The 25,875-nt window shown below is 53.4% G+C and overlaps 2 protein-coding genes across 2 annotated transcripts; one reads left to right on the forward strand and one right to left on the reverse strand.

Annotated features, from left to right (window-relative positions):
* Nucleotides 1-8,868: 8,868 nt before the first annotated feature.
* On the forward strand, nucleotides 8,869-17,321 carry LOC122374019 (collagen alpha-1(III) chain-like; the record flags this gene model as incomplete). Its single annotated transcript, XM_043352525.1, has 5 exons — nucleotides 8,869-9,004; nucleotides 9,523-9,665; nucleotides 9,953-10,073; nucleotides 10,317-10,457; nucleotides 13,126-17,321. Coding segments are annotated over 5 exons (2,936 nt in total), but the record flags the coding sequence as incomplete, so codon positions are not given.
* Nucleotides 17,322-25,118: 7,797 nt separating this feature from the next.
* Nucleotides 25,119-25,815, reverse strand: LOC122374022 (nucleolin-like; the record flags this gene model as incomplete). Its single annotated transcript, XM_043352528.1, has 1 exon — nucleotides 25,119-25,815. A coding segment is annotated over one exon (531 nt), but the record flags the coding sequence as incomplete, so codon positions are not given.
* Between the last annotated feature and the right edge of the window lie 60 nt (nucleotides 25,816-25,875).

A 25,875-nucleotide genomic window follows, 5' to 3' on the forward strand; every position in this document is an offset into this window, starting at 1 on the left:
AAGCAACAAACCCAAAGTCTGCTCTCACTTCTGTGTTGGCCCGTCTCTTGTATCCTGATTATTTATTTAATTGCTTATAAAACGCATCAATCATAAATCATCACGAGACCCACCACCGCCAGCAGCCACTCGCCCACAAATAAGTGCAGCTTTGTAGGATAACTATATAAACTTTATAGGTAATATAGACTATAAAAAACTTTAGTTATATTGTCCGCGTATAAACTTCGGCCCTCGGGACCCTGGTGGTGGTTCAAGTCCCTAACTACAGGCACGTGGTTATGCCCCGGGGCTCCGTATCTCACTCACTACTGGATTCTGTGTGGGTTCCCTCACTTCGAACCGGTCACATGACTTACCTCGCCCGAGGCTTGGTCAAGTGACCCAAGCGCAGGCTGGGCGGTGCGGTGCCATAGGGTCGCGACCTATCGACACTGCAGCCGGCCGGGCCGGGTCAGCCCGCGGATCCGTGGCGCTGTGGTATGGCGTCGGGCTGGCCTTTGAATTGTCGTGTGTTCGGATCGCGCGGGAGTCTTTGCTTTTCTACAGAAAGGAGATCTGTGCTATTGTAACTTGACAGCTGGTTGGTTAATAGCTTCGTGTTTATCGTTGCGTGCTGTTTAGTGTTTATGCGTTGCATTTATTTTAATTATCAAGAATAGAAAATCATACCTATTGCAGCGACTTGCATACCTACTTAGATCCCAGATATTTACAACTGCATAGACATGTCATTTCCTAAATGTTACGTAAATGGTGTCAAAGGTGCCGCCAACATCTCTGCTCGTTGCACCAATGCAATAACAAGGACCATTTTCACTTAAGCCTGCATTTGTAAACTGTAGGCCAAGGCCCTACCTGTCACACATAATCTGGCACCCCTGACCCCACGGCCGTTAGTTACATCCTTGGCTCCCGGATCTGGCTCCGCCTGTGTTTACAGTGTGGAGTCCTTCACCACCAGTCGGTCGGTCACGTGACTGACCTAGCCCGAGCCCCGGCTGTCTGACCAGAGTGCGGGCCGCGTGCCGACTGATCGTTTCGCCCACAATTGATACACCTCCGCGGCTTCCGACAAACTTATCTACTTTCAAATTGGGAGTCTGTGCCTTGGTCTGTGCGTATTCCGTGGCGTAGCAGCAGGGTGCTGGACTATAGATTGGAGGGTTGTGTGTTCGGGCCACGCTGGGGTGATTGCTTTTGTTGGGAACTTGTTTTTCCTAGCGCGGCATTAAATTAATTCTTGTCCTCCTCGGGACGAAGTCATCATGCTCCTCATGTTTCCCTTTCCAGACGGCGGTCACCCCACCACACGACCGGTGCAGGTGACGGAAACTCCTCATTCGATTACATCATTTCCGGGGTGACCGTTTGAGCGGCAGGACGGGCTGTCCTATCGGGACGTTCCCATCCCACTATCGGTACGATCTCTGCCGCTGCGGCACACCCTCGTAGGCCCGCGCAGCCCAGCGTTTTACGCCCGTGGAGGTGCATCGAACTCAGCGAAACGACCAGTCAGCACGCGGCCCGCATTTCTGTCACCCGGCCAAGCCTCGGGCTAGGTCAGTCACGTGACCGGCCGACCGGTGGTAAATGACTTGACACTGTAAACACAAGGCGGAGCCAGGTCCGGGGCCCACGACCTATAACTAACGGCTGTGGGATGACAGCGTAGGTATCAATTACAGTTTGCAATTGCAGGCCAAAGCCTGTGTAAATGGTGGAACGTGCGGAGGTGTTGGCGGCATGCCTTGACACCACTCAGCATCCTTGATGACATCTCTCTGCAGACATAAGTAACTGGGCTTTATCTAATGAAGTCGCTGCAATATGCTTCCTTTCTATACACACTAGTAGATAATTTCAAGTAATGCTACGCGTTAACAGGTAAGTCATGCAACGACATACAGGAAACTATGAGTTCATACAGCCAGCTATGAGTTCAATGGCACGGATCTCCTTTCTGCAGAAAAGTTACGACGTCCGCAGGATCCGAACGCACCGCCTCTCAATTACAAGCCCACCTTCTAACCACAGCGTCACGGACCTGTGGTGGTTTTCGAGTGTTATCGCAGTGAAACTGTTGTTCTGATAGGTGGCGACCCCATGGCACCGCGGCGCCCAGTCTGCGCTTTGGTCACTTGGCGAGCCTCGGGCGAGGTCAGTCATGTGACCAGTTCGAGGTGAGGGCTCAGCCACAGCTTGTCTGCGAGGCAGGGGAGAACGTGGGTCGCGAGGTTGTTCACTGGCGCTTCGGAGAAAACGGTCGAGTGGTTGCGTGGCGCCGGTGGTCGGTGAATCCCGAGCAATTGACAGGTGGGCCTCTCAGCCAACGTTACCATGGTGGGGGGTGAGGGAGGGGGCAACACAAGTATTTGACCACGCATGGTTATCTCGGAAGGTAAGAAAGCAAAAAAGAAAAAGACGCAGTAAAAAGCAATCTATAGCCCACTGTTGGATTTTTCATGGGTTATTATTCCATCAGATTATCGCTAAGGTCACTGCAGGTCACCAGCATTAAAATTATCACGAATTCTGGTTCCCCATTTTGACAACTTCTCACAAGCGGCGCATAAGTCAAGTCTGGAGCTGTTAGAGCACAGCGCCGTAGAAGAGCGCATTGAATAGCTCTTTGAGTTTTTTTGTGTGTATTTTCTCAGATTGGACCTAGAGTAAATGGTTTATACTCCAGAGGGCAAAAACTTTCAAAATTTGACGTTTTGCGGATAGTTTTTCTGTAATAACCTATGGCGTCATGCTTTTATTACGTTGATTTAACCGGGATCGCGTTTCTTTCGTGAAGACGCGTCAAATGAACCATACATTGAAATTTAATTTACAAAAATGATCTCAGGTCAAGCTCATAGAAAAGGTCATGTTGTGCCTATCATTCGATTCCTATCATTGAGCTGAACGCATCGGTGTTTTTCAGCGTTCTATCATGTGTTATCTAAAGACATTGTCAAAAACTGTTAACCATCGCCGGCACAGGCCATTTTGCGTCCTTCGACGGCACAAGGGGAGGGGGGGGGTACAACCCCACTCGCGTTTCGCCCCTGATCAAGCTAGAGCTTTATGGAAAAAACAAACGTGTTGCCCCTCACGAGAGGAAACCGATTATATCCCATTTTAACCCTCGCATGTGTCCGGCGTTTGCCAGCTTCTAAAGTGTAGGGGGGGGGGTCGGTTGGACCCCCCTTGCCGTTTGGCCCCTGATCGAGCTAGAGCGTCGCTTAAAAAACGAGCGTGTTGCCCGTGACGAGAGAAAGCCGATGATGCCCAATTTTAAGGCTCTAGGTCATTGGTTGAGTGTCGCTGCTATGGTTTTTTTTGGGGGGGGATGCTGATCACGAATATCGTGTTATACTTTTGATCACAGATGATGTCTGTAAGCATTTAGACCAGGTCAGGTCAGGTCAGGTCAGGTCAACCAGTAGGGGTCGTGACGGATATTCGTAGTACCTGTCAACCGCCTCTGACAACTTCGTAACATGTTACGAAGGCACCAAAACTACTTAGTAAATGTTCAAATGCTTTCTAAATTCGAATTCATCTCCAAAAACCAGCATAGAAACATGTAAAACTCGAAAAAGTGAACCGAGGTCACCAAAGATCAATGACCTGACCTGGCCTGACCTTCAGGTGACATTGCCATCCACCCTATTGCATGGGAGCAGCACCAAATCACATGTATGAACGTTTGAAACCACGAAAAGCTTGCAAACGCGCGGCTAATGCGAGCCGACATACGCCGAATCGCGCTTCCGGCCAAACATGGCCTCGGAAAGTAGTCACATGTCAACGGTCATTTTGGTCAGGGTCATGAAATTTTCAGGGTAGATGTGAAATTGATCAATGCGAGGGTACTGAAAGCTTTGTCGCAATCGGCTGCTTTTTACGCGAGTTATTCGCTTGAAGCCTTGGGTGGGGGGGGGGGGGGTGGCGGGTGCATTCAGTTCCCCCCGTGCCGGCGAGGGTTACGGAGACGTATCATGATGTGAGATGACTTCAGGGGCATAAAATGGGTCAAGAGTGGAATTTTGTGATTCGGTGTGCCATTATTCACCTGTATCCGGGTGCCATCGCTAAAAAGAGGAACATTTTGACCTGACTTTATGATGTGACCAGGTGTCAACAATTCCAGACACGATACGAAATTCATAACTTGTGCCAAGTTTTGCGTCGCTGTGCGCCGCAGTTTCCGTTACAGACACACACAAACATTGGCAAGTGTGGGCAAACACCCCCCCCCCCCACCCCACCCGGGAGAAAATAAACGATATAAATTGCTATAACTAATCTTACTGAGCTAAATGCGATCGTGACCACTTACAAGCATCATATTCGAGTCGACACAGAAAGACCAGCGATTCGCAGCAGGCCCCCTAGCCACAGATATGTGACTGTGAGCGATAAGGCAACCAGCGCGGCGCGTCCCTGACCCGGTCAAACGCGTCTGTAGCGAGTGTGAGGCCAGAGAGATATACTGTGCCGCTGAGCGTGGGTGTGAGGCGGCACAGTCTACCGTTGAGGCCAGAGGGATGTGCTGTGCCGCTGAGCCTGGGTGTGAGACGGCGCAGTCTACCGCTCCAGTCAAACGCTGGGCCGTCGGGGGGCGAACATCACTTAGTAGGGGAGTGTACAAGGCCCTATCTTCAACATGGAGCGACCGTTAGTGTGACGTCACCTCGTTTAGTCATTCTGATTTAAATGGGTTTGTTCGTTGAAAAATCGCTTAAAACTTGGTCTGAACTTTGTTGTGGTGCCTACAGAGTAAAAAGAATCAGCTTTATGACAGTAATGTGGCCTGGGGAGGGAGGTAATTTTGGGCTGTGACGTCACATATTTGAAAGTTTGTGTTTGGAATATGGGAAGCCTAAGATATTTAATGAAAAATAGATGCCAGAACCGTGTTCCTGGTCATCCAATCTATAAATTCGGGCACAATTTAACTGGTTTTAACAACATTTTAGAAGGTGGGATAGTCCCTTTAATACAATAGGTCGTTAGATATATGAACGGATGACGCAATTTCCCCTACGCTTAGTAGTTGTCAGCAGACATGTGCATGGATCCGACAAAATGGATCTGGGATCTGATCCCACGGATCCTGATCTCGGATCCGTCGGGATCATAGATCCAGCTCTTTAATTTATCGAGAGGTCCGCAGGGATCATAGATCCGAGTCTAGTATTTTGCTTGAGATCCAGTGGGATCATAGATCCTAATTTATTTTTGGTCAACACAGAAATCCCAAAATATAACTCGCTGCAACTCAAAAACGTTCTTATTTAGTGATTTTATGTGATAACACGGATTTTATGGCACTTATTGACATTGAAACACTTGGAAACCTGGTTTCAAATGTTGTGCATGGTGGGATCCACTCAGATCATAGATCCATGTTCTTGTTTTATCGTCAGATCCTGTGAGATCATAGGTCCAGGATAAATTTTCCACGCCGGATGCGGTGGGATCATAGATCAGAACCTGCAATGTGCCTCGAGATCCACTGAGATCATAGATCCATCACTCGGATCCATGCACATGTCTGGTTGTCAGTGGATGTAGTTAGTAAACACTGAAATACAGTCCAAAGCAAACGGAAACATAGAACCCTCGCATGTGTAGGGGGGGTCGGATGGACCCCCCCATGGTTTTTCGCGAATAACTCGCGTAAAAAGCGGCCGATCGCAACGAAACTTTCAGTACCCTCACATTGATCAATTTTACACCTACCCTGAAAATTTCATGACCCTGACCCAAATGACCTTTGACCTGTGACCTCTTTTCCGAGACCATGTTTGGCCGGAATCGCGATTCTGCGTATGTCGGCTCGCATTAGCCGCGCGTTTGCAAGCTTTTCGTGGTTTCAAACGTTCAAACATGTGATTTGATGTTGCTTCCATGCATTAGGGTGGGTGTCAAGGTCACCTGAAGGTCAGGTCAGGTCATTGACCTTTGGTGACCTCGGGTGACCTCGGTTCACTTTTTCGAGCTGTACATGTTTGTAGGCTAGTTTTTGGAGCTGAATTCGAATTTAGCAACCATTTGAACATTAACGAAGTAGTTTTGGTGCCTTCGTAACATGTTACGAAGCTGTCAGAGGCGGTTGACACGTACTACGAATACCCGTCACGACGCCTACTGGTTGACCTGACCTGACCTGACCCGACCTGGTCTAAATGCTTAAAGACATCATCTGCGATCAAAACTAACACGATATTCGTGATCAGCACCCCGAAAACCCCCTTAGCAGCCACACTTTACGATTTTCTAACAGGTCCCGATTTTCCCGACTTTGGGTCATTGACCTGACCTGGAAGGTCAACCAATGACCTAGGACCTTAAAATTGGGTATCATCGGCTTCCTCTCGTGACGGGCAACACACTCGTTTTTTCCGCGAAGCTCTAGCTCGATCAGGGGCCAAACGGCAAGGGGGGGGGGTCCAACCGACCCCCCCCCTACACATTAGAAGCTGGCAAACGCCGCACACATGCGAGGGTTAACGCATATGCCCATATTCGAAGCCGTCTTTTGTTTGTTTGGACAGGTTGGTGTTTAAGGATGTTCGACCGCAGCAATGTACATACATACATTGTGTATGCGTCTAAGCGACATTGGAATAAGATCAATATTACACTATTCGATATACAGGTACTTACCTGGGAAATGATTACCAATTTGAACTTCTCTTCTGAGCCACTTCACTATGTCCGTTCCGCATTGTTCTACATCAAAAACCAATCATTTTTCACGGTTCCGGCAATGCCAATGCCGCTTTGGTAATTCCTTGTTGATAAGTGAATTGCTGAATAATAATCATCAAATGTAGGTATACAGCTCACTAATATGTCATATGTGGCTGATCCTTCAGCGTTTGCGTCAACAGACGCCTTAGCACAATAGCACAGCACACTAATACACGAACCCCGGAAGCAACTGGCTACCTCGACACCCTGTGGCCTAGCGGTCATTTTTGGCATCATCCTGTATTGTGTAGGGCTGACCTGTGACCTCCACTGAGGGGTGGATCCGGCTTCTGACCACGCTCTGTCGAGCTGCATGGTCACCCACCTCCCTTCGCTCATACCATCCGGTGGGACGGGATCCGGGGACAGGGACGGGACGGGACGGGACGGGACCGGCGGGGTGGGACGGGACGGGGACGGGACGGGGTGGGACGAGACGGGACGGAGTAGGACGGGACGGGACGGGGACGGGAAGGGACGGAACGACCGAACACATACTATTACAGAGCCAAACGGTGAGTAGGTTGAAGTGTTAGAGCCGCTTACGGCTGGAACTGAAATGGCATGCATGTATGTATAGGCGATAGGCAAAGACTATGCACATACTTCACTTTTTAGCAGCTATAGCTTCACAAAGCAACTGCGGTGTGAAGCATTCCGCAAGGTCACCAAAATCCAGCTTGACGGAAAGTGAGTAGCCAAAATACTCATACCTATTACGTATGCCGGACCGGGCCGGGCCGGGCGCGCGGGGCGGGCCCGGCCGACCCCACTGAATCGAGGCGGGCCGGTGCCACTGATTCGGGGCGGGCCGGTGCCACTGATTCGGGGCGGGGCCGGGGTGGCTGCGGGCGCGGCCGCTGACACCGGAAGCGGTCGCCGAATTAGGGGGTGGCGCGCGGCTGTGCGCCGCAGCACGCCGCTCTGCGCTGCGGTGCGCCATGTTCGCCCCTGTGCCACCGCGGCCGCGGCGCGCCGACCCGCTAACGGGACACTCCCAGCGCACCTACCAGCGCCCCTCCCCCCTCCCCCCCAGCGCCCCTCCCCCTTCCCCCCAGCGACCCTACGGGACGGCGTGGGGTGGGACAGCACCCCGGGCAGTAGGGACGGGGCAGCAGGACACACATTCCCCTCATACGGGACGTATATATCGGACTCATAGGAGTCCCTGTGACGCGCTGTGACGCAGGGAGAGAACGACCGGTGGGAAAAAATATTGATGGGGACGTGGTCTACAGCAGATTAACCCCGCGTTCGATGTCTCTCGGACGACGAAGATTCTACGTCCCGTTCAAGGTTAGCGGGGGCTCGGCTGCAGTTACGAAACGTGATTGGCCGGACGACGTAGAATCTTCGTCGTCCGAGAGACATCGAACGCGGGGAAAGATATGGTATACAGTACTGCACATACTGAAACATATAAACAACACGCAATTGCCTACTGCGTAGATAAAGTGAGACCGGGCACCAAATGCCAGCAACGGACAAACGGATATTACGGTGAAGCTCCGCGAGCTATTCCATGCGGCTCAGGCCGTCCATCATCACAAGCAGCCTTCCACGAGCCCTTGTGACCTCACATGACCCATGGCGAGCTCATGTGAATCGCCGCAGAACCATCCACTATGTCTTGTGGATGCTTCTCAGTAGGCTATTTCACGCCGCATGGTCCCGCGCATCCATTGTCCAGCGTCCATATGAGCTTAGGCTGATAAGACCTTCATGAACCCGTATGACCTTGCAGCTTCGTATGACCTCGTATGACCGGACGTAGGTTGTGTGTTGCTTGGGTCGCGCCCCGACCAGCAAACGCCCCCGTGACGTTTGCTGACCTCGAGTGACCCTGTTGTGACCCTGTTGCGAGCCGTTGTGGCCCGTATGACCGGTGTTGTGACCCGGTGTGACCAGTGTGACCTGTGTGACATGTGTTGTGACCAGTGTGACTGGTGATGTGACCCGTGTGACCCGGTGTGACCAGTGTGACCCGTGTGACCCGGTGTGACCCGGTGTGATCCGGTGTGATCCGGTGTGACTGACGCCTGTGATCCTGTTGCCACCCGGTGTGCCCTGGTGCGCCCCGGTTTGACCGGTGCTGTGACCCGCTGTGACCGGCAGGCGGGCCTGTGACGGCGGCGGCGGCGTCCGGCGGAGCCGCTCACCTGGAGCACTGCCAGCAGCTGGCGCAGCCACTGGTGACGGAGACCCGGATGGTGGTGCCGGCCACCCACGAGGAGCTGGCCACCGTCTGTCGGTGAGTGGGGGAGGGCGGCGCGGACGGCGCGGCCACCGACAGCCGACAGCGCGGACGGCGCGGCCACCGACAGCCTCTGGGTGCTCCACAGACACACAAAGGGACGCTAATTGGGTGCACAGCTCACTGTTATCCATTATCTATATAGGTATATTATCCACGGACCAGAAAGATACTGATGGCTGCATATGTTCACCGGGCAGATAAGATAACTTACTGTTGGCGCCATACCCCTTGAGACCCTAATTTTTCGCGATTGTTTGTGAATGCGTGGAAGAATTTCAACCATATTTGGGAAATAGCCGTTTCAAGACCTGATTGTCACTCAAATATTTGTGACACTTGTCATTGACTCGTAATATTTTTCCATCCCGGATAGAGGCTTTCATACATCAGGACACTATGCTCCGCCCACGACTGTTTTTTTTTTTATCTCTCCCTGTGTATAGGTACCTTCGTCGGCTCGTGTCGTGTCCTGTTCTTACCCTCTCTTCTTACCCGGCCCGCTCGTGTCGCAGCAACTGGCGCCTGTTCGTGGACTGCATCAACAAGTTCGTCATGTCCGGCTACTCGCGGCAGCAGAAGCTGGCCTTCAACGGCGCCGTCCAGACGGCCGTCAAGAGCGTCCACAAGATGTGCAGCGACCCCGACTACAGCAAAGGTCAGCCCCCAGCGGACGCAGGTCGCAGAGTCTGACACAGTCTGATTCGTAAAACGCGCTAACGACTTACGTCAATTGTTAATGGATAAGTAACCATTTTCCGAGGTGCGATCGTCAAGCGACATGCCCTATCGGTGCGGAAGGTTTATGTGTTTATACCGCGTCTAAATTATCATCGCTTCCTACTCACTGACGCATTATGCCGTCGCACCCCAGAGTTGAAAGTAAGTAACTGTTACCTCGTATCTTTGAATAGATGTATTATTTGCACCTGTCAACTTCCGCAGAGTATCTGGAGCACGCACCGTGCATCCAGAAGATGACGATGGACAAGAGCCGCTGCGGCGAGGACTATACAAAGATGGCGGACGCTGTCATCAACGCAGCACCCGACTCGGACGTTTGCTGGTGAGGGAACCGGATGACGCCAGCCGGAGCGGCGGTCTGCGCGTCTGGACCCGGTTACCAGTTACAGTTAGCACCTTATATAGGGGCGCTCCCATCTGCCCGTCTGTCAAATAACGTGGCCGAACGCCTGTATGCTTAACTTTCCCAAACCTTTTATAAGGAGCAGGCGTATATGGTTATAAGGTAAACGGTCAGGGCAGAAGCACGGTCCTGACCCCCCCCCCCTCGTTCCGCCCCCTGCAGCCGGTACCTGCGGTTCCGCTCCTGCGTGGCGGCCGACCCGGGCTGCGCCGACAAGCCCTCCGGCAACCGGCTCACCATGTTCGTCAACACCTTCCTCGACAACGGCCTGCAGGTCTTCGTGCACAAGTGCCACAGCAGCCTGTGAGTCCCTCCGGCCCGTACTGTGCCACAGCAGCCTGTGAGTCGCTACGGCCCGTACTGCGCCACAGCACTCAGCAGTCTGTGAGATGGTACGGCCCGTACTGCGCCACAGCAGCCTGTGAGTCTCTACGGCCCGTACTGTGCCACAGCGGTCTGTGAGTCGCCACGGCCCGCTGCGCTGGCACCGCGCAGTATCGTGGTCTGTAATCTTAAAGGAAATAGTTCACTTTCACGAAATTATTTTTTTTTGCAACGATTTATTATTTTTTATGTTCAAAATAATCAGCAAAGAAAATAAAACCTTTTTATAACAAAATATTTTTTTTCTATATTTTGATATAGGAAGAACTTTTCAGTTTCTGTAAGGCACACGCGATCCAGTATGAAAAGAGCATGGGTCCCGAAAATTCTTCAGAAACAGAGAAATTATCGCAGCCACCGGCATTTGGGCGATCTGCTCGATCTGATAATGTTCCCCTGAATGTCCTAATTGATCAGTACGAGAATTTCTCTAGAGTTCTCGTAGATAATTTCTCTAGTTTCTGAAGAATTTTCGGGACCCATGCTCTTTTCATACTGGATGGAAATATATGCAAGGCACACATCCTCAACGCAAGACACCTTTTTCGGGACGAGAAATAGAATATCTTTGCCTAGGGTGATCGTTGGGCTGTAAAAGCTCCTGATTTATGCTCGTCTCAGCCCAAGCTACGGAACTGCTATTCCAGTTCAAAACCCATGTTAAAAAGTGAACTATTTCCTTTAATTAGCCTGTCATTAACCCGCGCCCTGCTGGGGGGGGGTGTTTGAACACCCCCCCTTGTGGTTTTTCGCGAATATCTCAAAAACGGCGGCGCGGAGCGCCGCCGTTTTTGGTACACCTTATCATACATCAATTCTACACATCTTGTGAAAATTTCAGACCAAGGTCATTCAAGGTCAGGTCACCAGGTCACTTGAAGTGACCTCACCTCATAAAAAGTTTCAATGTCTGTCATAGCTACACCGAGTGACCGATCGCTTTGAAACTTTCAGCGATTGCTAAGAGCAATAGTATGTACAAAATGTATATCTCAGAATTTTGATATCGATGACCTAAGGTCAGGTCAATTTTGCGACCTCCCCATTATAAGTCAATGGGAGAAAATTGAAATGCGCCTCTTTTGGACGAAAGACATTATAAACACTCCCAAACACCGAATTACAAGTGGTTTAGACACACTGAACATGAAAATAGTGTCCGTGACCCTTGCTTATGCCCTGAGGTCATCTTAGGTCACGAATGATATCTAACAGTTTTTCGCGAATAACTTTTGATAGAGGCGTGCTAGAGCGATGAAAACGCCTTAGATGTGTTCAGGTCGACGATACGGATCGACTGATATGCAACATGACCCTTTCCGGTCAGGTCATGACCTTGACCTGAGGTCAAATTTTCAAGTTGACCTTTCAAGGTCAAGTTATAGTTCATTCGATGCGTCTTGACGAGAGGAACACGATGCCGGTAAAAGTAAGCTCGTACAAGGCTTGGGTCAAAAGTTATTGCAGAAAAACTGTTTCCGAAAAAATCGGCTATTTTTGCAGTTTTTGCCCCCTGCAGGCAAAACCGTTGACGTTAGGTCAAATCTGAGAGAATTACTCAGAAAGGGCGTTAATAGGGCTATCGAATGCGCTTTTCCGCGGCGCTGTAGCTCTATTGGTTCCCGAGTTATGCGTTGGCTTCTTGGAAATTTTCGACATTCGACCTGGAAATCGGCGAAATTTTGCCTTCAATGACCTCTGGTGACCTGACCTTTGACCTGACCAAAAAATTGACCGAAGTGATTTCGTCATTATTTTTGACGCTCATTCGAACGCCGCCTTCCGCGTATCGCTACGTGGCCCAGGAGCCGAGTTACAAGGGGGGGTGTTCAAACACCCCCCCCCAGCAGGGCGTGGAAATCCAGGACCCCCAGCCGGGCGCGGGTTAAAGCGCCGGCCCTTCCGCTCGTGTACCGCCCGACGGCGACGGCTGCTGCAGATATTTGTTGTATCCGTCGGACTGTTACTACACCGCCGACTAGAGGGACGCTATTATTCGGAAGCGTTATCTCATCTGGGCAAAAACAAATGCGCCAGTTCCGGGGACGCCAGAGCTCCGTTGCAAAATCGCACGGCCGCTCGTTACGTGTTGTTGGTCCTATTTCGCAAACGCAGCGCGTCGGCCGTATCTCCTATCGGGCGACCTTTGACGCGCCGCGCCGGTCCAGGCTCCGGCCGGACGGGTCAGAGGGCCACTCGGTAAAAACACACACTCGCGGGTAACAATACTGCATGCGGTGGACACCGGACAAAGAGCATAGTATGGCAGGCACTGGACACATGCCGGGTGTTCCCAAACCGCCTATTAACGACCTGAATTGTACTCAATAGAAAATAGGTGAGAAGTGAGAAGTAACATACTTTCTACAGAGACCTGCCATGACGTGCAGTAAGGAGGCACATAAAGAAGGTCCACTTTAGACGTCTGTACATCTAAGACGATTACGTAGAGCTGTATATAAATAGAGCGAAGGCAAATGCATATTTTTAGTGTAAGTAGGCTCTTCCTATAGCTTACAATTCACCTAGTTTAGTAATAACGTCAACTGCCTTTGACCAATGGATTGACCTCGCCCTGTTTCTGCAGGTTCACCCTGGACTCCTGTGACGAGGCCGGCAGCCAGGGAGGGTGGCAGTCGATTCGCGGCGATAATGGCGCAGACTGGCGTCACGCAGACTCGGACGGTCCTCGGTACGGTCTGAGATGGCCCGACTTGGTCCGGGACCATCCTGAGCACCATAGCAAACAGCGCGACTTCCCTACAGAAGAACGCCATCCCAACTACAGTCAGGAACGCACAAGTTATGACCAGGAACGCTCCGGCTTCAGTACAGAGTACGCCATCTATGGCCCCGAGCGCTCAGACTATTTTCAAGAGCGTTCCGACTACGAGCAAGGACCTTCGGACTTTGGCAGCGAGCACTCGGCTGACTACCACTGGGAGCGCGTGGACTCGGAGCTCGGCTCCGAGCGGACTGACGACCGCCAGCGGTCTGCACCCGGCCGGCGCCAGATCACCCCAGTGGCCGTGGACGAGATGGAGCGCCACGGCGGCCGGCCCTCGGCCGACGCTCCCCGGCTGGCCCGCGGGGAGCCGGCGCGGGCTCCGACCGGAGCCGAGCACCAGGAGCACGGCCAGCTGCTGCGCATCCAGGAGAGGACCGGGGCCGCCGCCGGACCGGGGGACCGGAGCGCGGCGGGACCGGGCGCGCCGCACTCCGCCGGACAGTGGACCGAGCTCGCTCCCCGCCAGGAGCACGAGGAGCTGATGAAGGCCGGCGTGGGGCTGCGGCCGGAGGGACCCGACCGGCGGCTGGGCGGCCCCGAGAGGCCGTACATCATTCCCGACCGGCCTGACCAGCCGGCCGGGCCCGTCCGGGAGGCCCTGCGCGCCGAGGTCGGCGGTCGGCGTCTGCCCGACCCGGTCGAGGTCGGCGGTCGGCGCCTGCCGGACCCGGTCGGGGTCGGCGGTCGGCGCCCGTCCGACCCGGTCGGGGTCGGCGGCGCGCCGGCGGTGTCCGTGTCCTCGCCGGACGGCTGGAGTCGGCTGCTGCCAGCCGGGACGCTGGCGGCACGTGGCCGGCCCGCCTTCATGGACCGCATTGACCGGCCCGCCCGGCGGGACGGCTCTGCCTGGCGCAGGGACGGGGCGGACCCCCAGCGGGGCGGGACGGACTCGCAGTGGGACAGGACGGACCCCCGGTGGGGCGGGACGGACCCCCAGCAGGGTGGGACGGACCCCCAGCGGGGTGGGACGGACCCCCAGCGGGGTGGGACGGACCCCCGGCGGGGTGGGACGGACCCGGAGCCGGCGCGCGGGCCGCAGTCGTGGCCGGGACAGCCGTCGGCGGCACCGGACTCCCCGGTCGGTCAGGCCGCCGGGCCGGGCCGGTCGCAGACGGGCTCCGAGCGCAGTCCCAGCGGCACTGACCGCCAGTTCCCGCTGCAGGTGGGCCGCACCAGTCGGGTGGAGTACCACAGTTCGGCCGAGCGGACCGCGACTGTCAGCGGCGGCGCCGGCGGGGCCGCACCCCCTCCTGCAGACACCGCGGGAGGCCTGTCGGTGGCGGCGGCCCGCGCTCGGGACCGCGCCGCCAGGATGGGGGACGGCGGGCGGCGGCTCCCCGGTCCCGGCAGCGGTGGGGGCGTGTCAGCCGGTACTCCCGCGGCTGGGCAGCCCAGAGATCCGGCGGCACCGGGGTCTGCCGGGTCTGCCGGGCCGTCCCGGCCGCCGGGGATCGGCGAGGCACCCGGCCCGGAGCGCCCGCCCCAGCCGTCCTCTGCAGACCGACCCAGTGCGGCTGCGGCAGCCGCAAAGGACAGAGCTCAAAGCAGCAATCACCCAGTCGACCTCGAAAATGGCTTCACTCCGATTGTGAATACCGCTGCCAAGGACTTCTCTGGCATTGATTCACCGATGGGTTCTGCTCCGGATCCAGTTCGTAATCCTAGCCCATCTCGCGGTCCCGCCGCCGACTCCTCCCGTGACCCTGTCATTGATCTGGCCCGTGACAGCTTCCACAACACAATTCAAAACACACTCCGTGACCAGACCCGCGACTCGGTCCCTGAGCCAGCTCATGAACCCGTCCGCGATCCAACCCAGACTGAGTCTCGTGACCCATTCCGCGAGTCCTCCAATGACCAGTCCGGTGACCCATTCCGCAGCCCGGCCAATGACCAGCCCAGTGACCCGGCCCGTAGCCCGGCTCGTGGCGGCTCCCCGGGCCCGTCGCGCGGCTCCCCGATCGCGCGGCCGTCGCCGTCGCCGCCTGCGCCGGCGGCCAGCACCACGGCGTACCGGGGCTGGTTCCAGCCTCAGTCCTCCACGCCCGTCTGGGTGGTCTCCAACTCGCTGGAGGACAGGTACGCCAGGGCCGAGCGGCGCCGCTCCTACAGCGCCGGCGGCGCGCCGCTGCCCGGCCGCGGCCTGCTGCTGCTCCTGGCGGCGGCCAGCCTGCTCCGCTGGGGAGCCTGCTGAGCCGGGGAGGGGCCTGCTGCCCGGCCGCGGCCTGCTGCTGCTCCTGGCGGCGGCCAGCCTGCTCCGCTGGGGGGCCTGCTGAGGAGCAGGGGCCCGCTGCCCGGCCGCGGCCTGCTGCTGCTCCTGGCGGCGGCCAGCCTGCTCTGCTGGGGCTGCTGAGCCGGGGAAGGGCCCGCTGGCGGCGGCCAGCCTGCTCCGCTGGGCCTGCTGAAGGGTTGCGGGTGGGGAAGGGTGGGGGGGGGGGATGCTGAATGGGCCCACTGCTGGTATGTAGAGGCAGCAGCGGTGAAGTCAGCTGGAACAGGACGATAGCTGCAGAGGAGTACGTGTATGGCCGGACGGCTGACATAACGCTCCTCTACAGATGAGTAGAGTAAGACATGCTCCTGCTGCCGGTCGGAAGGTGACAGTTGGCGCCGTGGGTGCTCCCTCGGGAGCACATTTCTCACAAGCAGCACACAAATAACACACTGCCGTTGAGAAGGCGAGCATCCTGTTCACGTGACTTTTTCAACATTCTGAAGAATTTATAGGTACGAATAAAAGCATACGAATTTGTCAAAGTGAGTAAACTTGTTGACGAAACAATGATGTCGAAAAAGAAAAAAAAAAACGTTATCTTAACATGCACCGTTCCATTACGTTTGTGGAATATCATTTCAAACGCTCTAAATATGATGATGCGATCTGGTGTTCCAAGTGCTTGATGTCGCTGAACTCAGCATTGAACTTTCGCTGAACACTTTGTTTTATTTGCGGCAGCAGTGTAGAGCTGGTGGCGCCCGCTGTCGTCCGGCTCGTCTTTTGTCCCGTTCTGCTGCACTCTGTGCAGTTCTGGGCTTTGAACCCAAACTGACGAGGGACGCGCGACTTAAACACTGATTTCCGGGCCGCGTACCATGACGCCGCTGCCGCAGTCGGCTCTGACTGGCGGCCTTTGTACGCGGACCGGCGGTATGTGCCGTTATCGCGCTCAGTTTCTCCAGGGCGGCCGGTCCTCCACTGGCCCCTGGCCTTCGGACTCCACATCGTCGGGCGGTAGGATGGTCGGACATTGGTCTCTGAGCCAGGGACGCCCGGCATTTGGATCTGAACCAGCAGCGGCTGGCTGCCTGACCGGCACCGGTACTCAGTAACCAGTCCCGAACGGCTGCCTCCGCTGACACCGGTACTCAGTAACCAGTCCCGAACGGCTGCCTCCGCTGACACCGGTACTCTACTCAGTAACCAGTCCCGAACGGCTGCCTCCGCTGACACCGGTACTCAGTAACCAGTGCCGAGCGGCTGCCTCCACTGACACTGGTCTCAGTAACCAGTCCCGAGCGGCTGCCTCCACTGACACCGGTACTCAGTAACCAGTCCCGAGCGGCTGCCTCCACTGACACCGGTACTCAGTAACCAGTCCCGAGCGGCTGCCTCCACTGACACTGTTGCTAAATAACCAATCCGTCCCGAGCGGCTGCCTCCGCTGACACTGGTATACAATACAGTAACCAGTCCCGAGCGGCTGCCTCCACTGACACTGGTGCCCCGGATGCGATGATCAAACGTTTGCCGTTGTGGCGTACTGCTTAAACGTTTAGCTTAGGGAATAACGATTGATGATTATGGGCATTAATGACGTACCTATTGTAAATCAAGGAGTATAATAAGCTGACATTTGTGTATGTCATTATAGGTAATAATTTGATGATGTGCACTTATTGACGCGACGTGCATTGCGGCGAACATAAGCAACATTGTATGTAACGGTACCTACAACCTACCTAGCACGTTACCCATTTGTCATTAATACATGCTTAAGAGACAATGTTGTTTGACTTTTTCTAACAATCCTACGTTTGCACATATTGAGTTTCAAAATATCCACCTACCTAAAAACGATTGGACTAGTTGAGACAAACGATAAGGTGCTGTCGAGTCCTATGTATGGCTGTAGAAACTATCTGCAATCTGAGGTCCTTCATTGATGTTCTTCACATAAAAAATCCCAGTCGAGTGCCGGTTAAAATATATAGCAATTATGCGAAGGTGTATTGGATATTCCGTCGAAGACATACTCACAGTTTCGACCGACGGATGGAACAAATGTATGAACGACAGCTGCGATTATATCTATGAACACATTTACAGCGCAAATGGTCAATGCCAGGTCAGTCACATAATAAAACCACTCGCTTTAAACAGTCAACACTTCACTATCCGCATACCATTTGTACATAAGTCCCCTGTTTCAAGAGGTAAAATGACATCAATTAAGCCCACTTTTGAAAGTCAATGGTGTTCAAATTAGCTAAAAAAAGCTCCCCAGCTAACACACTCTGACCTGGCTTAGGCTACAACTAAACCGATTGCGGATCAGTCCGAGCTGCCACAGCCCACAGCCGAGGTCGAGCTGTTACGCTAAATCCTATCCCTGTTTGTGTCACGTGGAAAACCCCAAGGCAAAAAATCCCTCTCCGGACCCTCTTCCATTCACTCTCACTTATCGCCTACACTTCGGCCGCTGGAAAAGACTAGCTCTCTGCAGTGCCTCACCTACTCACGGCCAATATCTCTCGTCTCCGCGGTGCTTTCCTCACTGCCTGACGACCCGTGACCGTGCCTCTATTCCTCACAGCCCTGGTGGCACCTGCTCACGTCCATGTCTCACCGCCTCACGGTCCATGGCCACGCCTCTCCTCTTTCCTCCCAGCCCTTGCCTCACTGCCTCACAGTCCGTGTCTCGGTGTGATCAGGGCCGTGCCTTGGCAGTCGTGACCCTGGTCTGTCGTTGGAGTGCGAGCTGCTCCGCCTGGGGTCAGCGGTGCTGGGGTGCTGTGCTGGGTTGCTGTGCTGGGGTCGGCGGCACTGACCCGTCGCCGGAAGGTGCCGGGGTCGGCGGTACTGACCGGTCGCCGGCAGGTGCCGGGGTCGGCGGAACTGGCCGGTCGCCGGCAGGTGCCGGGGTCGGCGGTACTGGCCGGTCGCCGGAAGGTGCCGGGGTCGGCGGCACTGACCGGTCGCCGGCAGGTGCCGGGGTCGCTCGGCCGCCCGCCGGTCGCGCTCAGACCTCGCCGGCCGCCCGCCGGTCGCGCTCAGACCTCGCCGGCTGTCCGCCGGTCGCCGGAGGGTGCCGGGGTCGCTCGGCCGCCCGCCGGTCGCGCTCAGACCTCGCCGGCCGCCCAGACGGTCAGCAGGGTCTGCCGCAGGGCGCCGTAGCGGCTGAGCTGGGCGGCGCCGCCGCCGATCAGCCTCTCGGCCTCCGCCATGTCGGCGGCCTCCACGGCCTGGATGACGTCGGTGAGCGGCAGCGGCGGGCAGCCGGCGCTGTCGGCGCGCAGCAGGCGGCGCGCCACCTCCAGCTGCCGGCGCAGCCGCGGCACCGCGCGCACCGCCACCACCATCGCCACGGCCGCGGCCAGTACCAGCAGCACGTAGGCCAGCAGCAGCGCCGAGCCCCGCGAGCGCAGACACTCGCTCCACAGCACCGTGCCGTTGGCGGCGAGCGGCGCGTCCGGCGGGCCGGGTCCGGGTACCTCCTCCTGCGGCCAGATCAGACAGCGGCCCCACAGCCAGCCGCCGAGGCCGACCAGCAGCAGCAGCGCCGCGCCCAGCGAGGGCACCAGGCCGGCGCGCTCCCGCACCGAGCTGTCCAGCCGGTGTGCCGCCTGCTGCAGGTACCGGGTGGACGCCAGAGAGCGGTAGTCGTCACACCGCCGGCCGGCCGGCATGGCGCAGGGCAGGGATGGTGCACACACGGTCAGAGTCGCCGCACCCGCACACAGCGGCGGCCGCGACTGCAGCGGGGGCAGGGGTGGCACGCACGCAGCACAGAGACACGGGGACAACCTCACACGGCGCATCTGAGCGACGACTGGCGCCGGTCGGGCGTCCATACCCTGGTGCGTCCGGCACCCGCGGGCTGGGGCGCCCCCTGCCTGAGGCGGGGTTTCGTCTGCTCAGGACAGGGGACGGTCCCGAGTCCACCGCACCCCACGTGGACCCCGCCATCAGAGGGTATGCGTAGCTATCGGTCAGCGGACTGTCGTTAGGGCCGGGAAGTGATTTCTCGGCGCCGGGTCGGCAGGCGGTCGGCTCAAAGTGCCAGATTAATGAGGGGTTAGGCGTGGGTTTCGGCTTACTCGAGATTTGATGCCTTCGTTTGATTTGAGGTCTAATGAATGCCTTCAAGCACCTTATTATGCTTTGGTTGCTTGAACTTTCAAAACAATTAATTCTGTGCTTAACCCATTGGGGGAGGGGGTTACGCTCCCCCTACATGTTGTTCGCAAATATCTCAAAAACGGCAGCACGCAGCGCCACCGTGTTTTGTACACCTGTTAGTGTTCACACATCTTTTCCGCACATGTGAAAATTTCAGACCCCGATCGCTTTCAGGTCACCAGATCACGTCATGTGACCTTACCGCAGAAAAAGTTCAAAGGCTCGCTGTAGCTACACCGACTGAATGGCCACTTTCAAACTTTCAGCAATTGATAAGCGTAGCAGTATGCATAAAACGTTTATCTCGGAATTTCGATATCTGTAACCTAAGGTCGGGTCAATTCTGCTACCTGTCCATTAGGTATAAGCCAACGGGAGAAATTTGAAATGCGCTCCTTTTGGACGAATGTCGTTCTAAACACTCTCAAACATCGGTTTATAGGTAAACATGACACCAATTGCATCTGTGACCCTTCTGTGTGCCCCTGAGCTCATCTCAGGACATGAAAGGTCACAAGCAGTTTTTTTGTTACAACTTTTTATAGAGACATGCTAGAGTGGCAAGAACACGTCAGATGTGTTCAGTTCGACGATACGGATCGACTGCTGTGCAGCATGCCCCTTTCCGGTCAGGTCATGACCTAGACCTGAGGCCATTTTTTTTCTAATGACCTGATAAGGTCAACTTAGGTATAGCCCTCGCCGGCCGAGGGGGGGCGGCCGCCCCCCCCCTCCATAGGTTTTTTTCGCGATAGCTCCAAACACGCTGGCGATAGAGAGCTGAAACTTGGCATACCTGACCTTTGATTCAAGCCAAATCTTTTGACACCAACCGCATTTTTAGGTCAGGTCAGGTCACTGACCTATGACGTCATTAGTGAACCTCTGCACGGTCTTCAGATGTCGCAACTTCGCAACGCCCTCACTGCCACAGGAGATGTCACAGGGAAATGAAACTTGCAGGATCTAGTACCCATTATGAGTCTCACAACTTGTATATCTCGGATTTTTCCTAAAGGTCACATGAGGTCAGTTCATTTTCGTGACCTCAACTCAATGGGGAAAATGAAAACTGTTATTCTGGCGCCGGGAACGATCTCCAACTATCTCAAGCACACAGAATCGTGATTTGATGCACTCCTAGCAAGATTAGATGCGTCACTTTTGCAATGTTGACCTTGCGTGACGTCATTTATGACGTCATCAAGGTCATATTAGTTTTTCGTCAATAACTCCCGATCAAATTGAGCTAGCGAGTCGGGAAAGCCACCAATGGACTCAGATAGACCTGCCGAATCGAATGATGTGCGACATGACCTCTTTTGACCAGCTTCGTGACCTGGGGGTGCTTACCTGACCTTGACCTGAGGTCAACACCCTAAGTTGACCTGACCCGAACAAAAAGTATATCATTCGACGCGCCTGATCGAGGCGAACACGATGCTGCCAAAATCGGCGCTCTGTGGCCGTTTTTTGCGAAGTTATTCACCAAAAACTGAACCGTACCTTGGGGCACTTGACCTGACCTCAGAGGTCACCAGTTGACCTAGGACCTTAAAATCGGGTACCAATCTCTGCGTCTCGTAACGGCGCACACGCACGTTTTTTCTGCGACGCGCTAGCTCCACCAGGGGCGAAACGGCGAGGGGGGTCGTACCCGCCCCCCCCCCCCCTCGGCCGGCGCGTATGTAGAAAACCAATAGGTCCGGCGAGGGATAGTTTATTCGACGCGTTTTGACGAGAGGAACACGATACTGGCAAAAGTAAGGTCGTGGCCTGATTAAGTAAAAAGCTATCTATACCGAAAATCATTTTTCGTAAGAACGGCTATTTTTACAGTTTTTGCCCTCTGAAGCCTAAACCGTTAAAATCTGAAAACAGGAATCAGAAAGGCCGGTGAAAAAAAAAACTATCGAACGCGCTTTTCTTATGTGCTGTAGCTCTATTGGTTTCCGAGTTATGCGTTGTGTGTTTCGAAAGCTGTTGAAATAGACAAAATTTGGCCTTTGATGACCTCTGGTGACCTGACCTTTGATCTGAACTAAAAAAATACTGTAGCATATTCGTCATTATTTTTGACGCTCTTTCGAATGCCGCTTATCGCGTGTCGCTACGTGGGCCATGAGCTGAGTAAGACGGGGGGACGTGACCCCCCCCTCTCTGACACAACACGGAAAATTCAGACCATCAGCACGGCGTGGGTGAAAAAATAAACAACTATTGCGAAAAGGCTTGGTTTTTATGGGCGCAAAATGATCATCACAATTTTATACGCGCTCTAAAAAGCGCACCTTGTATGGAGCTGCAGAATGTTTGGACGTACGGTTTGACGGAGCCTGAGTCGGTGCTAATCAGAGTTTGCGCAGGCCCCGACACTGACCGTCTGATTGCGCTATTCTGGGCCCAGTTTCACCAAGTGTGGGTGAAACCCACCAAGGGTGGGTTTCAATCCGAGAGTTGAGTGTGCCCATCAAAACTGGGCACTTGTACCACCTTGTTCACTCCAACGCGTGTATGTATCAAATAAACTCGCCTTACGGTGCTCATTAACTTGTCCTCCATATTGCATAGGTGCTCAGCCTTCACCTTGTTGGAAAGGGATGGGGGAGGGGGAGGTTGGCCTCACTCGTCAATTTTTACGGGTTTAGCTGTGGAGCAAATTGCGGTTGGCTTAGCATAGCTTACCTATTATATTTCAAGTTGTGCAAAAAAATGCAAAAAAAATGTTGCCGTGTGCAAAAATGTTGACCCCAAAACATCTAAATTCTGAGGTCAGGTCACCAGGCCACTTAGTAACTATGCGTCTAAAATACTTTGCAACCCATTTATTCCTATAGGTAGCTTATCATCCAGAGGTTAAAAACTAAGAAAATTGAATATGGATGACTAGCTCTATCGATTTTAGTCTTTTTTTCAAACCATTGCATGTGACGTGAGATCAAATTCGAAGGCATGTTTACAAACGAGTTTTGAAAAAGCTGTCGAAAGCGCTGTTCTGCGATGCTGTAGCTGACTCACCACTATGCTCCGGTCTACGAAAATGTCAAAACGGGGAAAATTGACCTGAAAATTCCGCTTTTGATGAACTCTACTGACCTCAGCATTGACCTGATCAAAACATGACCTTTCACATATTTGCACGAACTTATAGAGGTTGCTTTGTTCGGCTTCAAGTTGGCTGATACCCACACCGGGCGAGGGTTCAGCAATCTGAGTGTTTGTCATCTGTTCGTTGCGGGTGTGCCTATGCAATATATGCACTGCGCATGCATGGCGCATGCCATGCACGCAGCGCCACCAGCCCGCGGCGTCCGGAGGCCGCCGACAGAGGCCGCTAGCGCATGTTGACGTATAACGCTAACGTAAGCACGGCGCCATACAATACGTGCGATGCGCAGTGGGACTGTGAAAGAAGAGCCCGACCTTGGAAGCCAGCCCATGTATCTGACTGAGCTCAGCCGCAGGTATATGGGCCTGCTCATCGCCCTCTCCCATGTGCGACATAATTTTCCCGATTGGGTATTGTGACAACTCTAGTCATCTCCAAGTGCTGTCTCTTCGTATGTGTGGATCGCTCTTGGTCCTTAATAGGTGCATGCATACATACACACATCATACATAATACATACATGCAATATGATCCTGTAAACCGTCTGTTCAAATGTTCAAACTAAAAAAGAAGACGAAAAATCGGTACAGTTTAAGACGTGCAACTATTAAATATCCAAAAACAATCATGTACGTAGTAGGTACCTAACTAAAGCCGTTTTCACGACAGCTATCTGGTACATATTTGGCTCACATTTGGTGCAGTTTTGGTGCATATTTTGGTCAAATTAGGCCCATTGTGTTTCTTGTTATTATCAGCTAGGTTCCACTAGTTGCTTATAAACATGATTTTTCTAATTATCAGACTCAGAAGATAAAAATTGCGATTAAAACGCTGAAATAAATTCACGATATGGCAATATTTGCTGTAAATGAGATTTGGTGCAGATTTGGTCAAGTTTAGTTCATTCGCCACTCGCCAGATAACTCGTCGTGAAAACGGTCTATACATAGGCATAAGTAGGTAAGCATTTAATGCAGCATAAGAATACAGCAATTTGATCAGGCAATTAGTATCTGTTTTAGCTGCAAAAGCATCTGTGATAAGCGGAAAGCTTATCCCGCGCCCCGTAGGGCTACCGGCGGACCCTACCACCCGTAGGGGGGGGGGGCGTTTCGGCCCCCCCCTAAGATCTCGGAAAGTTACCGGCCGATTTTCAAAATTCAAACGGCGTTTGATAGCCCTACCCGGGAACTACCTTGTGACCAAATTTCATTGACCTAGGTCAAACCGATGACGTCACAGGTCAGGTCAAAGGTCAGGTTTTCACCGTTCACAGGCAATTCAAGAAATGTGCTGTGAAATCGAGTAAATTGGTAATTTATTGAAAACCATCGATGGTATATTGTTCGTCAAACACATACTTTGCTATCTGAGGTCACTGATACCAGGTCAGGTCACAGCGAGGTCAGGTCACCGGGGGTCACAAACACAATATGAATGTGTCGTGTGATGCATGTTTTATGGTCCATTTTACATGACAAATGCGATTATGTGGGTTAGGCAGCCTTTGGGGCCAGCCTTGGTCACGTTTTGGTGAAGGTCAGGTCAAGGTCAGGTCAAATTAGGTCAAATTTCAAAGTTGATATTTTTGCATAAAATGGGTATCGATTCGATGCAGCTCGTCACGGGGAGTCTAATGGTGGTCTTTGTTTTGCTCTACGGACTACGATGTCTAGAATTGCCAAAAATGGAGTTTGAAAATTTGACGTCATCATTTTTGAACAGTTTTTCGCTATAACTTGGCCAAAAAACGAGGTATCGATCTGAAATTTGGTATGTAGATAGAAGACGGTAGGTACTATCACATATATTCCGGTTTTTTCGAAACTCAAAAAACGTTTTGGATTTTTTGGCTAATATATCCAAAAAATGCTTTTTTTTAATTTTTGGGGATCAAAACTCAAAAAATTCAAAAATCCGAGATAGCAGTTTTGTAGCCCTGTCAATTTTACACCTTTTATGTCTTGATCATTTTTCTGTATCTTCAAAGCTGTAGGCCTGACAGGTCTTCTCGCGAAGGTCTTTTTCGGTCGAAAATGACAGAACATGACGTCACTCTGACGTCATTTGTGGCCAACCTATCACAGCCTCTGGAAAAATTTTTGGTCACAATGTGTAAAATTGATGCCCGGAGGGGTCCTGAAAGTTTGGTGGCGATATCTCCAGCCGTTTAGGAGATATCGACCGAAAAGGACAGGGGGGGGCGTTTCGGCCCCCCTACGGGGCGCGGGTTATTGGTGTTGTGAGAAGAGGACGAAGCCTTGGATAACTGTGTTATAATAGGTACCCTGGTACGTGTATTAAATAGAGCAAACAAAACATGCAAATGTAGACAATAGAACACATCAAAATAGCCTGTAGTATACCCAGCCTTCAGAAGAGTATGTATAAAAAAATAGCCTCAGAAAGAAAAACAGACGATAGAACAGCTTGGTACTGGTAAAATTCATCGCGAGTCACTGTTGGTGTCCTGATCACTATCACTGGCGTCACTGGCGACACCACTCTCGCCGTCTGTCACCTCAGCAGCAGCAACAGCAGCAGCATCAGCAGCAGCAGCAGCATCAGCAGCATCATCAGAGGGCGGCTGAGACGGCGCAGAGCCGCTCTCCGGGGCCGCCGGCTGCGCTCCCTCGGTGGCTTCAGCAGAGGCGGCTCCCTCTGCACTTGACGCCAGCCCGTCCTGGTCGTCCCCGTGTCCACCCTCCTCGAGTTCACTTTTCAGCTGATCGCCATCGACGGTTTCTTGTCCATCGTCCTTGTGATCATCCTCGATTTTGTTGTCGTCGTTAACGGAGTCTTTATCATCTTCAGTTTTTGCAATGTCATCACCATTATCATCATCCTCATCAAACTCATTGTCATCATCCTCATCCTCATCGTCCTCACCGCCCTCATCATCTTCCTCATCATCTTCATCATCCTCATCCTCATCATCCTCCTCATCGCCATCTTCTTCCTCCTCCTCCTCCTCATTATCCTCCTCCTCCTCATCCTCATCCTCATCCTCATAATCCTCATCCTCATCATCCTCATT

This window comes from Amphibalanus amphitrite, unplaced genomic scaffold, assembly GCF_019059575.1.
Source record: "Amphibalanus amphitrite isolate SeventyFive unplaced genomic scaffold, NRLGWU_Aamphi_draft 001588F_arrow, whole genome shotgun sequence".
Classification (NCBI taxonomy): Eukaryota; Metazoa; Arthropoda; class Thecostraca; order Balanomorpha; family Balanidae; genus Amphibalanus; species Amphibalanus amphitrite.